We start from the raw sequence: 15248 nt of genomic DNA on the forward strand, positions 1-15248 counted from the left end.
TGAGGGGCTTTGGTGAGATATTAGGGGTCTAAACATACCTCTGTTGTTCCACCTTTGAGACAGAGAAAAGAGATTGAGGACACAGCCCTCAATCTCCATCTCTGCAGCCGAAGCTTCACAGAATGAATGGACAGGAATATCTCTGTAGAGAACTTCCTATTCATTCACAAACCAAAGCATAGTAAACACAGTTTACTATGTTTCAGTTGTGAATGGACAGAGTTAGTGATCAATTTGGATCACTGACTCTATTCATTCAGACAAGGAAGGGGTCGATAAATTACACATTTACCGGCCCTTCCCCGCCCTGCATCCTGACACATCCCCTGCAGCAGCCGGCAGGAGAGGGGAACCCCTCAGAGCTGTGGGGGATGAGGGGGGCCAGGAGAGAACGCAGGCTTGGGGGACAGGAAATAGGTTAGGGGGCAGGAGAGCAAATGGGAGGCAGCAGAAAGAAGCTGGATAGGAGGAGCAGCAGGGTGGCTGCATATAGAGGACCCAATCTCTTTATTTTCCTCCTGTAGCCACTGAATGCCTGAGGGAGGGAGAGGAGGAGAAGCCGTAATTCAGCGGCTACAGGAGGAAAATAAAGAGATCGATTAGTCTATGTGCAGCCGCCCCCAATGCTCCTCCTATCTAGGTGTACGGCTGAGCCGCACGGGCCCTCTGGAGCATGGGGCAGGGTCGGAATTGAGACCCCTGCGACCCCTGTAGGTACGCCCCTGCACCTATTTTAGATTACCCTTTCTGATCATCTGTCTTGAAGAATTACTGCATAGAGATTGCTCTAACTCCAGATAAGAGCACAAAAATTAAAAAAAAAAAACCCACCAAAATAATAAAAAAGGACATCTTTCCCATTTTGTCATGTGTAAAAGTTTAAAATATTTATTGTCATCAACTCTTAAAACCGCTACAGGAATGTCCGTATTAATTGGGGATCCCTGGGGTTAAATGACATCAAAGACAAACGCATCCCTACACTGCTTTCGGTAAGCTCCGCAAAGGCTTCGAAGCCTGGAAAATACTCTGCACCAGCATACGATGCAGTATGAGGTATGGCTGAAGACCGGGCAGCTCTGTAGTGAGTGTTAGTTAGGGTGGAAGATGGAGCTGGTGCAATGCTCTGCAGGCAAGTGAGGTAAAGGAGATTATCCGAAAGAAGGTTTCCGCCACTGCCGTATTGCTAAGAATGAGATACCGGGCGCCTGTATGGAGCAATACTTGGAAGGCTTTTGGCAGTTCAGCCGGCTATATAAAGTCTACATGCCACATCCTGCCCCCTTCGTGCTGTCTTTCGGTCCTCCGTTTCTCATCTCTCAGCCTCCGCTGCTGGGTTTGCCTCTGCGCCTCGATTGCCGTTGGAGTTCTGCGCACCTCCGGGGCAGCTGAAGCCCATACCCGTTTGCTGCATTCTAGGATCATGAGAGAAATGGGCGCCGCCCTGCTGGAGGGGCGGGGATGTGGCCAGTGAGGAGAGGTAGCCACTTTCTGAGGCTTTCAGGCGGGAAAACATAGTCAGGGCATCAGGAAAGTTGGGAGGGGTGGCGGGAGTGTTGGCAGGGGTGCCCATCTGAAAGAAGAAGCGTGAAACTTTATTTTAATCCGTGTACTTTTTATAATACTACAGCCTACAGAATTCAAAACTAGATCACACAAGATGAGGTTATTAGAACTATGCTATACAGCAAAAAAAAAAAAAAAAAAAAAAAAAAAAAAAAAGATTTTGGACTCCTGATCACCATACCAACTATATGGCCAAAAGTATGTGGACAACCCTTCAAATGATTGAGTTTGGGCATTTTCAGTGAAGGGTAGTGTTAATGCTACAACAAAGACCTTTTAGACAATTCTGCTCTTTCAACCTTGTGACAACCTTGTATTTGGGGAATGTCCTTTTCTGATCCAGCATGACTGTGCCCCTGTGCAATAAAAAAGCTCCATAGGGGTTGATTTATTAAAACTGGAGAGTGCAAAATCTGGTGCAGCTCTGCATAGAAACCAATCATCTTCCAGGTTTTATTGTCAAAGCTTAATTGAACAAGCTGAAGTTAGAAGCTGATTGGCTACCATGCACAGCTGCACCAGATTTTGCACTCTCCAAGTTTAGTAAATCAGCCCCATAGTTTAACCAGTTTATTGTGGAGGAACTTGAATGGACTTCACAGAGCCCTGACCTCAACCCTACTGAAGACCTTTGGGATGAAATAGAATGCCAATTGTTAGCCAAGTCTTTGAATCCAACATCAGTACCTGACCTCACGAATGTTTGCTTGGCCAAACTGACAAAAAAATCCCTCAGACAAAATCTTTTGGAAAGCCTTCCTAGAAGAGTGTTGGCTGTTATAGTCACAAAGAAGGGCTTAATCCATATTGATACCGATGTTTTTTGGAATTGGGTGTCCAACAAACTCATATAGGTGTGGTCAAGTGTCCAGAAATGTTTTGCCATATAATATATCCAAAATATGAGGAGTGTTCAGAAAGTAATGAGAACATTTTTAAACATTGTCTCCTTCAAAGTATGCACCTTGCGAGTGTACACAACTCTCCCAGTGTCCTCCCATAGCATCCCTGGAAGTCTTCAAGTGGGATGGCGTTCAGAGCCTGCGTAGTGGCTCTTTGGATGTTATCCACACTACCAAAATGTTGTCCTTTCTTGTGTTTAAATTCTGATTCACAATTTCATGAACAGTTGACTTGGTAATCTCGTTTCCTCTGCAATCATTCTGATAGTGAGACCCGTCGGTCAAAAGCGAAACAGAATATGGATGCAGTGAGGTCTGTTCTCAACTGTGACAGATGGCTCACTATCAGAATAAAGATAAAAAATAATCAATGTTGAATGGGAGAGTGACGTTCCACTTTAATTTATATGAAGTCAACACATTCTGCAAAACTAAACAAAGTAAGGACACATGGAGGCCAAAACGTTGGACCCTAAAAAATGAAACACTTTCCCAAAAGAGCTTCTGATTTAAAAGAAAAGGGATAAACACAATAGGTGTTGGAGATTTAGAAGTGATAATTTATTGGTAGATAAAGACAGAATGATAAGATTGGGAGAGAGATGTTCATAGTGAGGATTATTTTCTTTTTCAAGACGGGTTTCAAAGGTCAGCTCCAGCCTTTGGCTAGGGAAGGGTTTGTTAGGCACTCAGTTTTGGATGCCGTCACCACGTTTCACACCTACACCTGACATTGTTTTTTATTATGGAGAAAACAAAGTTTTTGTTTACTCAGATCTTAATGAGTTCTGTTATTGGTCCTGGAGCCCAGAGACTTTGTAAGAGCTTTGACTTGGATAAAGCCTCCATTCCTAGGTCCACATCATACCTAGTAACCAAATCCCATTAATAATCATAGCTGCCCACAGGCCTTTATGAGCTGACTGATGCTCAGGGCTCCCTGTGCCATGGAAGCCTGCTGCTGGGTGAAAAGGCTAACTGCTGAAAGAACACTTATATAGTACATGTGCTGCTGGTTTGTTTGGAGGAACCCATTAGCGGGTACCCTCCTAGTAAGGAACTGGCACAAGTTTACTTAGTGTTTTTCTTTTTCTATGGACCTACTGTCTAAAGCAAAATGTGTTTGCTGCCTTTTGGATTGTTCCTGGGTGGCCATGTCTCTTACCTGGTTTACTGTTGCAAGTAACTTTTAAGGCCTGTCCTCCTTAGGCCCCTTTCACACAGGCGGACCAATCGGATCATCCATTGCCTTCTATAGAGCGGCGGGTGTCCGTTGACACCTGCCGATATCGGATCCAGTCCTATCCGCTAAAAACGGACAGATCCGTTCTCCATTCCTCTGGGGGATCGGATGACAGTCAGACGGAAATGGACAGGCGGTCCGTTTTCATTCGACCGCCACAGAGGACACTGATGCAGAGCAGACACAGCCTACTCAGCCTGCTCAGCGGGGATCAGCGGACAGATTCGCTGGCGGAGTCCACCCATCTGAAAGGGGCCTTAGGGGTTATAATAAGCCCTGTTTGTGTCCCTGGAATACAGGAAGTCAAGAGATCTTCCCAACAGGGCAATAAAGTCATATGCAGGGTCTTTCCTCCTCTCACACTATGTTTTATTACTAGCTGTGCCCTTGGAGGAGTGAATTAGGTGAAGAGAAATCCCCAATGGGTACAAACACTGCAATAATAACCTGGTAGAGTTTCTAACTCTTCCGTGCTCTCTCCAAAACAAATAAATGTTGTTAGGGCCGTCTTTAATATTGATTGGACCCTGGGCAAAACCTTTCTTGAGGGGGCCCCCCCTCCATGCAGTTTCGCTCTTCGCCTGCTCTGAGACATACAGTAAATAGCAGCTAGACTCAAAATCAGTTTACTGAATCAGATCAGGCAGCAATTGCGATTGGTTGCCAGAGGTTACAGTGTATCATTACCGCTCACTGACTGGTTGCTAGAGGTTACAGCACACATTACAGCTCACTGATTAGTTGCTAGAGGTTACAACGCATGATTTCTGCTTGTTGATTGGTTGCTAGAGATTACTGTGGATATGACCTCAGGGGGGCATGATATACATATCAATGCCGCCGGCCGCCGCTATTCACATATGAATGCCGCCGCTATTTACATATGAATGCCGGTAGTTTACATGTAAACACAGGGTCTGCAGGTGAGTCATCTGTACACAACAATAGGGCAGAGCTGGAAAGCATTAGTAGCAGCACTTCAGACTGAGATATTGGGACACAGCACAGGACTAAAACCTCAAGGGAGGAGGGAATTTAACCCGGGATAGTTGGCAAGTATGAGGCAGCTGCTTAGGGCCCCACAACAATGACAGGGCCCAGGGCAGCGGCCCCTTTTGCCCTGCCTTAAAAACGGCCCTGAATGTTGTATGTGGAGTTGTGAACCCATTGTGAACCCATTCTGAGACAAATATGTAGGCTGTTATGGTTGATCCTCTAAAAATGCTGGTGCACTAGCTGTTGTGTGCATTCAATACTTGTTCCAGTGCATAAACTCAAAGTATTACATTTATATGATAGCCAAGCATTTATAATTTTCAAATGGCAAACTACATATTTTTCTCATGGCAGCCAGGGGGTATGCACGGACCTGATAGAAAGCCCAATGGACAACTATAGGAGTGAACATAGGAGACTGACAACACTAATAACTAGCTGCTAATTGTAAGGCAGTGGCTAATGCCCCGTACACACGGTCGGATTTTCCGATGGACAATGTCCGATCGGAGCGTGTTGTCGGAAATTCTGACCGTGTGTGGGCTCCATCGGACATTTTCCATCGGATTTTCCGACACACAAAGTTGGAGAGCAGGAGATAAAATTTTCCGACAACAAAATCCGTTGTCGGAAATTCCGATCGTGTGTACACAAATCCGACTTGCAAAGTGCCACGCATGCTCAGAATAAATAAAGAGATGAAAGCTATTGGCCACTGCCCCGTTTATAGTCCCGACGTACGTGTTTTACGTCACCGCGTTTAGAACGATCGGATTTTCCGACAACTTTGTGTGACCGTGTGTATGCAAGACAAGTTTGAGCCAACATCCGTCGGAAAAAATCCTAGGATTTTGTTGTCGGAATGTCCGAACAAAGTCCGACCGTGTGTACGGGGCATTAGTGTGATTAGCCTGCAACAGGAAGTGCTGTTACTGGCAGGACCTCCAGGTAAGAAACTTTGCAACAGATTACAAAAAAAGATTTAATTAAAAAAGAGGACTTGAAAAAGAAAAAAAAATCAAATAGGTAGGAGCCAGGCTATGTCTCTTCTGCAAAAAAACAAAACAAAAAACAAACAAACCTATCTTCCTGTTCGCAATGTATACTGATTTGCACATACACAGCTCAGTGTACATTTTCTTGGCACATCTCAGTGCCGGAATGAATTAACTCCCATATGTCCATACATGGGAGTTATGTCATTTTGGCCCAGCCAGTCAAGGTAGCCGAAGATCCTACCGAAGATCCTGAACCCAGAGGAAGACCGGGTGAGGATGTCGGGGCCGGAGAGGGCCGGAGAGTTTAGTTCCGCTTTAAAGAAAACTGTATACAATGAAGCATGAAGACAAACATAATAAAAATAGATTGACGGTATACAAACACTTTACGTAGCTCTAGCATGTTCATGTCCACACTACCGAATGGTAATGGTTATGTATATTATTGTTATGATACTGGATTTATATAGTGCCAACAGTTTGTGCACTACTTACTTGCGTACTTTACAATACAAACGGAGGCCAAGAGAATACAGTTACAATACAGAGGCCACCCATGCAGACAGAGTAGAGAATAGCTGGACATATGCGGTAGGGAGTTCCAGAGGAAGGAACAGGCTCTGGAGAAGTCCAAAAAGCCAGCATGGGAGGAGGTGAAAGCAGGAGGTCTTGGGAAAAGCAAAGAGTACAGCTTGGTTGGTATTTTGAAACGAGGTTGATGATGTAGCTGGGAGCAGAGTTGCGAATGATTTCCTATGCTGTCAGTATTCTGAATTTTATTTGATGGATGTGCGATTGCCAGAGGGGGTGGCAAACACTAAGTGGTTGGTAAGGTGGATGATACATGCCAATTACACTCACTGGGCATTGCGTTTGGCAGAATCTTTAATCTTTTAAACCAAAGAATAGAAAATAGAAGATTGTCCATATTTAAACATTTTCAGCAAAACTAGACAATAGACCCCTCCCGGTGTCTTACCATTTGGTGGTGCGGGATGTAGGGGTGACTGGACTCTTGGAAGAAGGCGCTAAGCGCAGTCTGCAGAGAGAAGAGACAGATATAACACAATGATGAGCATACACTAGAATTACAATGGAGCGGAGAAAGGCTAAAGAGTGACAGGAGGAGAGGAAGGAAGAAAGAAGGATTTGAAAAGTAGTGGAGCTGAAAGAGGCAGTGAAGGTGTACAGTGTGAGTGAATGAAGAAAGAGGTGATGGGGGAGAGACAGAAGGAGCAAAGTAGGGCGACAATGAGAAAGGGGATCAGCAGGAGCTGGGGCAACAGCAGGAAAAGGCTAAGCATCAACATTGACAAAGAGCTGCTGAGGTGGGTGATGGTGAGAAAGTGACAGAGAGAGGGGTGAGAAAAGGTTATACCAAGGTAGAGGAGCTAGCAGGTCAACAGCTGGAAAGAGGGGTGAGTAGATCAATAGTAAAAGAGCGGGGGAGCAGGTCAACAGCAAGAGAGAGGGGTGAGCAAGTCAACAGCATGAGAGAGGGGTGAGCAAGTCAACAGCAAGAGAGAGGGGTGAGCAAATCAACAGCAAGAGAGAGGAGTGAGCAAGTCAACAGCAAGAGAGAGGAGTGAGCAAGTCAACAGCAAGAGAGAGGAGTGAGCAAGTCAACAGCAAGAGAGAGGAGTGAGCAAGTCAACAGCAAGAGAGAGGGGTGAGCAAGTCAACAGCAAGAGAGAGGGGTGAGCAAGTCAACAGCAAGAGAGAGGGGTGAGCAAGTCAACAGCAAGAGAGAGGGGTGAGCAAGTCAACAGCAAGAGAGAGGGGTGAGCAAGTCAACAGCAAGAGAGAGGAGTGAGCAAGTCAACAGCAAGAGAGAGGAGTGAGCAAGTCAACAGCAAGAGAGGAGTGAGCAAGTCAACAGCAAGAGAGAGGAGTGAGCAAGTAAACAGCAAGAGAGGGGGGGGGGGGGCAGGTCAACAGCTGAAGGGGGGGGGCAGGTCAAAAGTAAGAGAGGGGTGAGCAAGTCAACAGCAAGAGAGAGGGGTGAGCAAGTCAACAGCAAGAGAGAGGAGTGAGCAAGTCAACAGCAAGAGAGAGGAGTGAGCAAGTCAACAGCAAGAGAGAGGGGTGAGCAAGTCAACAGCAAGAGAGAGGAGAGAGCAAGTCAACAGCAAGAGAGAGGGGTGAGCAAGTCAACAGCAAGAGAGAGGGGTGAGCAAGTCAACAGCAAGAGAGAGGGGTGAGCAAGTCAACAGCAAGAGAGAGGGGTGAGCAAGTCAACAGCAAGAGAGAGGAGTGAGCAAGTCAACAGCAAGAGAGGAGTGAGCAAGTCAACAGCAAGAGAGAGGGGTGAGCAAGTCAACAGCGAGAGAGGAGTGAGCAAGTCAACAGCAAGAGAGAGGAGAGAGCAAGTCAACAGCAAGAGAGAGGGGTGAGCAAGTCAACAGCAAGAGAGAGGGGTGAGCAAGTCAACAGCAAGAGAGAGGGGTGAGCAAGTCAACAGCAAGAGAGAGGAGTGAGCAAGTCAACAGCAAGAGAGGAGTGAGCAAGTCAACAGCAAGAGAGAGGAGTGAGCAAGTCAACAGCAAGAGAGGGGGGGGGGGGGGCAGGTCAACAGCTGAAGGGGGGGGGCAGGTCAATAGTAAGAGAGGGGTGAGCAATTCAACAGCTTAAGAATGGCTGAGTATCAACATTGACAACAAATGCAGAGGTTGATGAGAGAGGAGTAAGAAGAATGGTAGCAAATGACAGTAAAAGAGAGAAGTGATCAGGATGACAGCAAGCGAGAGGTGCAAGCAGGGAGATAGAAAGTGAGAGGAGTGAGCAAAGCAACAGTGAGAGAGAGGAGTGAGCAGGGAGATAGAATGGGAGAGTGGTGAGCAGGGTGACAGTAAGAGAGAGGGGCATATAGGGAGACAGCAAAAGAGAAAGGGGGGAGCAGGACAGCAGCAAAGGAGAAAGGCAAGCAGATAGACTAAGAGAGAGAGAGAGAGAGAGAAAAGCATGCAGAGCGACAGTGGGATAGAGGGAGATGGTGAACAAGGGGAAGGTGAGAAAGAGAGTGGCAAACAGGGAGACAGTGGGCAACAAGAGAGGCATGGGCAGAAAAACAGCATAAGAGAGTGGTGAGCAGGGTGACAGCGGGAGAGAGGGGAAAATAGAAGGACAGTAAGAGAGAGGGGAAATCAGGACAGCGGAAGAGAGGAGAAATCAGAGGGACAGTGGAAGTGAGGATAAAGCAGAGGGACAGCGGGAGAGAGGGGAAATCAGAGGGACAGCGGGGGAGAAGGGAAAGTAGAGGGACAGCGGGGGAGAGGGGAAAGTAGAGGGACAGCGGGGGAGAGGGGAAAGTAGAGGGACAGCAGGGGAGAGGGGAAAGTAGAGGGACAGTGGGGGGAGAGGGGAAATCAGAGGGACAGTGATAGAGAGGGGAAATCAGAGGGACAGCAGAAGAGAGGGGAAATCAGAGGAACAGCGGTAGAGAGGGGAAATCAAAGGGACAGCAGAAGAGAGGATAAAGCAGAGGCACAGCGGAAGATAGGGGAAGACAGAAGAACAGCGGGAGAGAGGGGAAAGTAGAGGGACAGCGGGGGGAGAGGGGAAAGTAGAGGGACAGCGGGGGGAGAGGGGAAAGTAGAGGGACAGCGGGGGGAGAGGGGAAAGTAGAGGGACAGCAGGGGGGAGAGGGGAAAGCAGAGGGACAGCGGGGGGAGAGGGGAAAGTAGAGGGACAGCGGGGGAGAGGAGAAAGTAGAGGGACAGAGGGGGAGAGGAGAAAGTAGAGGGATAGTGGGGGAGAGGGGAAAGTAGAGGGGAAAGTAGAGGGACAGCGGGGGAGAGGAGAAAGTAGAGGGACAGCGGGGGAGAGGAGAAAGTAGAGGGATAGTGGGGGAGAGGGGAAAGTAGAGGGACAGCGGGGGAGAGGAGAAAGTAGAGGGACAGCGGGGGAGAGGAGAAAGTAGAGGGACAGCGGGGGAGAGGAGAAAGTAGAGGGATAGTGGGGGAGAGGGGAAAGTAGAGGGGAAAGTAGAGGGACAGCGGGGGAGAGGAGAAAGTAGAGGGACAGCGGGGGAGAGGAGAAAGTAGAGGGACAGTGGGGGAGAGGAGAAAGTAGAGGGACAGCGGGGGAGAGGGGAAAGTAGATAGACAGCGGGGGAGAGGAGAAAGTAGAGGGATAGTGGGGGAGAGGGGAAAGTAGAGGGACAGCGGGGGAGAGGAGAAAGTAGAGGGACAGCGGGGGAGAGGAGAAAGTAGAGGGACAGCGGGGGAGAGGAGAAAGTAGAGGGACAGCGGGGGAGAGGAGAAAGTAGAGGGACAGCGGGGGAGAGGAGAAAGTAGAGGGACAGCGGGGGAGAGGGGAAAGTAGATAGACAGCGGGGGAGAGGAGAAAGTAGAGGGACAGCGGGGGAGAGGGGAAAGTAGATAGACAGCGGGGGAGAGGAGAAAGTAGAGGGACAGTGGGAGAGAGGGGCGAGTTGAGAGTCAGTGGGAAAGGGGGGAGGGTGAGCAGGGAGACAGCAGAAGGGAGAGAGTCAGAGGGAGACCGGAAGGAGCAGGAAGACAGCAGGAGAAGGGTGACAGAGGGAGAGTGGAGTGAGGAGGGAGACAGCTAGAAAGAAAGGTGCAGGGTGAAAGAATGTGGTGAAAGGTTGAGGGTGGGTGAGAGTGGACTAAAGGACAGAAAGTGAACATTTTCTTCCTCAGGATCCCAGGGGCCCCAGAGCCCAGCGCTCTCCTCTCACCTCATACTGCCAGTGCGCCGCCCGCAGTAGCTGCTCAGCCTGGTCCGTAGCGCAGCCGGCCGTCAGCACAAACTGGGACACCAGCAGCTGCTGCTTCAACTGCTCTATGTCACCAGACATCCCGACGGACGTCACACCAACAGCCCGAGTGACAGCTCAGTGACACCTAACAGTCTGCGAGTAGAGAAAAAAAACAAATGGTCAGCAGAGATAATACATGGGAGCAAGAGAAGCAAAGACACAACACAGAGCAGGAGGGGTGCCATCTTGTTGGGTACAACACATCGATGTTTCACAATAAAACACGCAGTCTCGGATACGATCGGACGCACGCACGATCCCACACAAGCCATGTGCCCAGTACCCTGTCCTGTATATATATATAATAAATCTGTAGGTGACTTCCAGCGCCCACACATCCAGACGTAAACAAATACAATAAAGGCATTGTGTGTGTGTGCTGCACGTTGCACCATGAAAACACGTTGCTGCGGGGGATCAGACGGGGTGCGCACTCACACACATGCACCAGACGCCCATTGCCTATAGAGACGGGTGAGAGCCCCCGCCGGCCGCACACACTCACACGTAGACATGTAGATAGACATTTATAAACAAAACGCACACCGCTCACTCACTGCCTCCCTGCAAAGCTGCCCATCAACCAGCTCCGGCCCCACAGAGGAGTGGAGGAGCAAGGCATGATGGGAAATGGAGTTTTTTTTTTGGAGTTGGGGGAAGAGCTGCTGTCAGCCTTGGATGATCACAGCGTGTTGTTATGCTGCCTTCACCTTCCACTGTACACAATACCAAATTCCACGTCATCGCCCTACAAAATGAGAATTCGCACAGCATTGTTTTCCTTGAACTTCTAATTTTGTGGGGCGTTTCACATGAAATTTCCAAATAAGAAACGCGTACTTACCATACGTACGCCAATGCGGCATAAGGTTTGTGGCACGCTGCGATTTTTGCCAATGTAATCGCGCTATTAAAATCGCCTGGGATTAATTGCTACTGATCGCTACACATATAGTTGCATATAGCAGTGATCGATTACAAAGGAGCATAGTGCGATTATTGGGGATCGATTGATACTACGCGGTGTTGATTGCACAAATTTGGAGCATGGTGCAATTATCAAGGATCGATCGATAACGCACAGTGTTCATTGCACATATTTGGAGCATGGTGCGATTATCGGGAATCGATCAATACTACGCAGTGTTGATCGTACACATTTGGAGCATGGTGCGATTATCGGGAATCGATCAATACTATGCAGTGTTGATCGTACACATTTGGAGCATGGTGCAATTATTGGGAATTGATCAATACTACGCAGTCTTGATCGTACAAATTTGGAGCATTATACAATTATCAGGGATCGATCAATAATGCACAGTGTTGATTACACTAATTTGGAGCAGGGTGCAATTATCAAGGATCGATAACGCAAAGTGTTGATCGCACAAATTTGGAGCATAGTGCGATTATTGGAAATCGATCAATACTACGCAGCGTTGATCGTACAAATTTGGAGCATGGTGCAATTATCAGGGATTGAGCGATACCAGGCGGTGTTGATCACACAAATTTGGAGCAATTATTAGGGATCGATGTAGTCAGACATTTAAAGCGCACCTCAAACGCAACACGGCAGATCTGACTTATTTTTGCATCTTTCATTTTAACGCATGCGCTTGAGCGACGCTAAGCTCCAAAGCAAAGGGCAGCTTTTGACAAGCCCTAATAATAATAATAATAATAATAATAATAATAATAATAATAATAATAATAATAATATATTTTATTTTAAATGAAGCAGAGAAATAAATATATTTCCAGAGACAAAAACTCTCAGGATAAGATTTTTAGAACCAGACGGAGCCAATTAATGTGTATCGTGGAACTACAAATACCAGCAAAGTATTTCTTTATAATATTAAACAATAATATAAAATCAAATAATAATCACATTCATTATAATGGTATAGTATGGTATATTATGTTATTGTATTATTAATTAATAAATATAAGTATAAATATATATTTATACCATTTTATTTAGTAATAATAATACAGATGATAATTGTGCAGCCTGTGGCTGTACAGATGTAATGTACACACACAGACATGCTGGAATTTGTAGTCCCACAGCAGCTGAAGAACCCCAAATAAAAAATAAAATCATCTAAGCACTTGGAGACCTCTATCCTCAGGATAATCGTAGTTCCACCCTGCAGAGAACACCATCGTTGACTGATCCCCCACACACAGCCAGAGAACCAGATCCCCATCTCACATGGCTCGGGTGCTCTGGGAACTACAACTCCCGGCATGCCCTGCTTTGTTTGTGTTGTGAGGTCACCAACAGCGGCTCCGCTTCCAGCCAATGGTCCCCCGAGCTGTGGCAGTGTCAGACCATATAAGGTAAACATCCCGCTCGCCAATGGCAGAGCAGGGCCGAGGGAGGGGGGTGTGGCTTCCTGGTGATGGATGGGTCAGGCCAGGTTGGCCGAGCTCCGTGTGTTGGAGTTTCCTGGACAGTGGTGACGTCATCACAGTGTGGGAACCACTGAGGGATCTCTGTGGAATGTTATGCTGTGTGTTCCGAATGTCCCATAATAATCACATACATAGACATACATACTACATACATAAACATACATACATAACACTACATACATAGACATACATATATACATACTACATACATAGACATACATACATAAACATACATACTACATACATAGACATACATACATACTACACACATGCATAGACATACATAATACATATATAGACATACATACATACTACATACATAGACATACATACATACATACATACATAGACATACATACATACATAGACATACATACATAATACATACATAGACATACATACATACTACATACATAGACATACATACATACTACATACATAGACATACATACATACATACATACATAGACATACATACATACATAGACATACATACATAATACATACATAGACATACATACATACTACATACATAGACATACATACATACTACATACATAGACATACATACATACATACATACATAGACATACATACATACATAGACATACATACATAATACATACATAGACATACATACATAATACATACATAGACATACATACACACAGTATCTCACAAAAGTGAGTACACCCCTCACATTTTTGTAAATATTTTATTATATCTTTTCATGTGACAACACTGAAGAAATGACACTTTGCTACAATGTAAAGTAGTGAGTGTACAGCTTGTATAACAGTGTAAATTTGCTGTCCTCTCAAAATAACTCAACACACAGCCATTAATGCCTAAACCGCTGGCAACAAAAGTGAGTGCACCCCTAAGTGAAAATGTCCAAATTGGGCCCAATTCCCCCCGGTGTCATGTGACTCGTTAGTGTTACAAGGTCTCAGGTGTAATGGGGAGCAGGAGTGTTAAATTTGGTGTTATCACTCTCACTCTCTCATACTGGTCACTGGAAGTTCAACATGGCACCTCATGGCAAAGAACTCTCTGAGGATCTGAAAAAAAAGAATTGTTGCTCTACATAAAGATGTCCTAGGCTATAAGAAGATTGCCAAGACCCTGAAACTGAGCTGCAGCACGGTGGCCAAGACCATACAGCGGTTTAACAGGACAGGTTCCACTCAGAACAGGCCTCGCCATGGTCGACCAAAGAAGTTGAGTTCACATGCTCAGCGTCATAACCAGAGGTTGTCTTTGGGAAATAGACATATGAGTGCTGCCAGCATTGCTGCAGAGATTGAAGGGATGGGGGGGTCAGCCTGTCGGAGCTCAGACCATACGCCGCACACTGCATCAAATTGGTCTGCATGGCTGTCGTCCCAGAAGGAAGCCTCATATAAAGATGATACACAAGAAAGCCCGCAAACATTTTGCTGAAGACTAAAGACATGGATTACTGGAACCATGTCCTGTGGTCTGATGAGACCAAGATAAACTTATTTGGTTCAGATGGTGTCAAACGTGTGTGGAGGCAACCAGGTGAGAAGTACAAAGACGAGTGTGTCTTGCCTACAGTCAAGCATGGTGGTGGGAGTGTCATGGTCTGGGGATGCATGAGTGCTGACCCCAAACACACCTCCAAGACGACCACTGCCTTGCTAAAGAAGCTGAGGGTAAAGGTGATGGACTGGCCAAACATGTCTCCAGACCTAAACCCTATTGAGCACCTGTGGGGCATCCTCAAACGGAAGGTGGAGGAGAGCAAGATCTATAAGATCCACCAGCTCTGTGATGTCGTCATGGAGGAGTAGAAGAGGACTCCAGTGGTAACCTGTGAAGCTCTGGTGAACTCCATGCCCAAGAGGGTTAAGGCAGTGCTGGAAAATAATGGTGGCCACTCAAAATATTGACACTTTGGGCCCAATTTGGACATTTTCACTTAGGGGTGTACTCACTTTTGTTGCCAGCGGTTTAGACATTAATGGCTGTGTGTTGAGTTATTTTGAGGGGACAGCACGTTACACTGTTATACAAGCTGTACACTCACTTACTTTTGTGAGATACTGTACATACATACATACACAAAGGTGACCAGATTTTTAAAATTAAATTCGGGGACATTTTTTTTACCAGCAAATGGTAGACTATTTTATAAGCATATTTTCCTCCAATGATACATGCAGTGTATGTGATATGTGTTTATGGAATGATTGTATGATATATACGTTGTTTCTCACATTTCGTCCATAAATAAAGATAAAAAAAGATACTATCTTAGAATTTTTTGAGATATGACTACCAAATGTTATAAAGATAAGATAGAGAAAAAA

The 15248-nt window shown here is 46.2% G+C and overlaps 1 protein-coding gene across 5 annotated transcripts; it reads right to left on the reverse strand.

Annotated features, from left to right (window-relative positions):
* Window positions 1-860: 860 nt before the first annotated feature.
* LOC141148628 (UBA-like domain-containing protein 1) lies at window positions 861-12734 on the reverse strand. Of its 5 annotated transcripts, none has more exons than XM_073636247.1 (4): window positions 12615-12734; window positions 10405-10578; window positions 6685-6744; window positions 861-1573 (listed from the first exon to the last, which is right to left on the reverse strand). In XM_073636247.1, the coding sequence occupies exons 2-4, from the start codon at window positions 10522-10524 to the stop codon at window positions 1313-1315; spliced, it is 441 nt and encodes a 146-aa protein (XP_073492348.1). In that variant the 5' UTR covers window positions 10525-10578; window positions 12615-12734; the 3' UTR covers window positions 861-1312. The 5 variants fall into 5 exon arrangements, with proteins under 5 accessions (XP_073492348.1, XP_073492345.1, XP_073492344.1 ...); XM_073636244.1 differs by lacking the exon at window positions 12615-12734 and adding an exon at window positions 11043-11179; XM_073636243.1 differs by lacking the exon at window positions 12615-12734 and adding an exon at window positions 11030-11160.
* Between the last annotated feature and the right edge of the window lie 2514 nt (window positions 12735-15248).

The sequence above is a fragment of the Aquarana catesbeiana genome, linkage group LG06 (genome assembly GCF_042186555.1).
Source record: "Aquarana catesbeiana isolate 2022-GZ linkage group LG06, ASM4218655v1, whole genome shotgun sequence".
Lineage (NCBI taxonomy): Eukaryota > Metazoa > Chordata > Amphibia > Anura > Ranidae > Aquarana > Aquarana catesbeiana.

Coding starts and splice junctions, on each gene's coding strand:
- LOC141148628 (XM_073636247.1), bottom strand. CDS start 10,524: ATGTCTGGTGACATAGAGCAGTTGAAGCAGCAGCTGCTGGTGTCCCAG. Junction 6,745..10,404: donor CGGCGCACTGGCAGTATGAG/GTGAGAGGAGAG, acceptor TTCTCTCTGCAG/ACTGCGCTTAGCGCCTTCTT. Junction 1,574..6,684: donor ACATCCCGCACCACCAAATG/GTAAGACACCGG, acceptor TTCTTCTTTCAG/ATGGGCACCCCTGCCAACAC.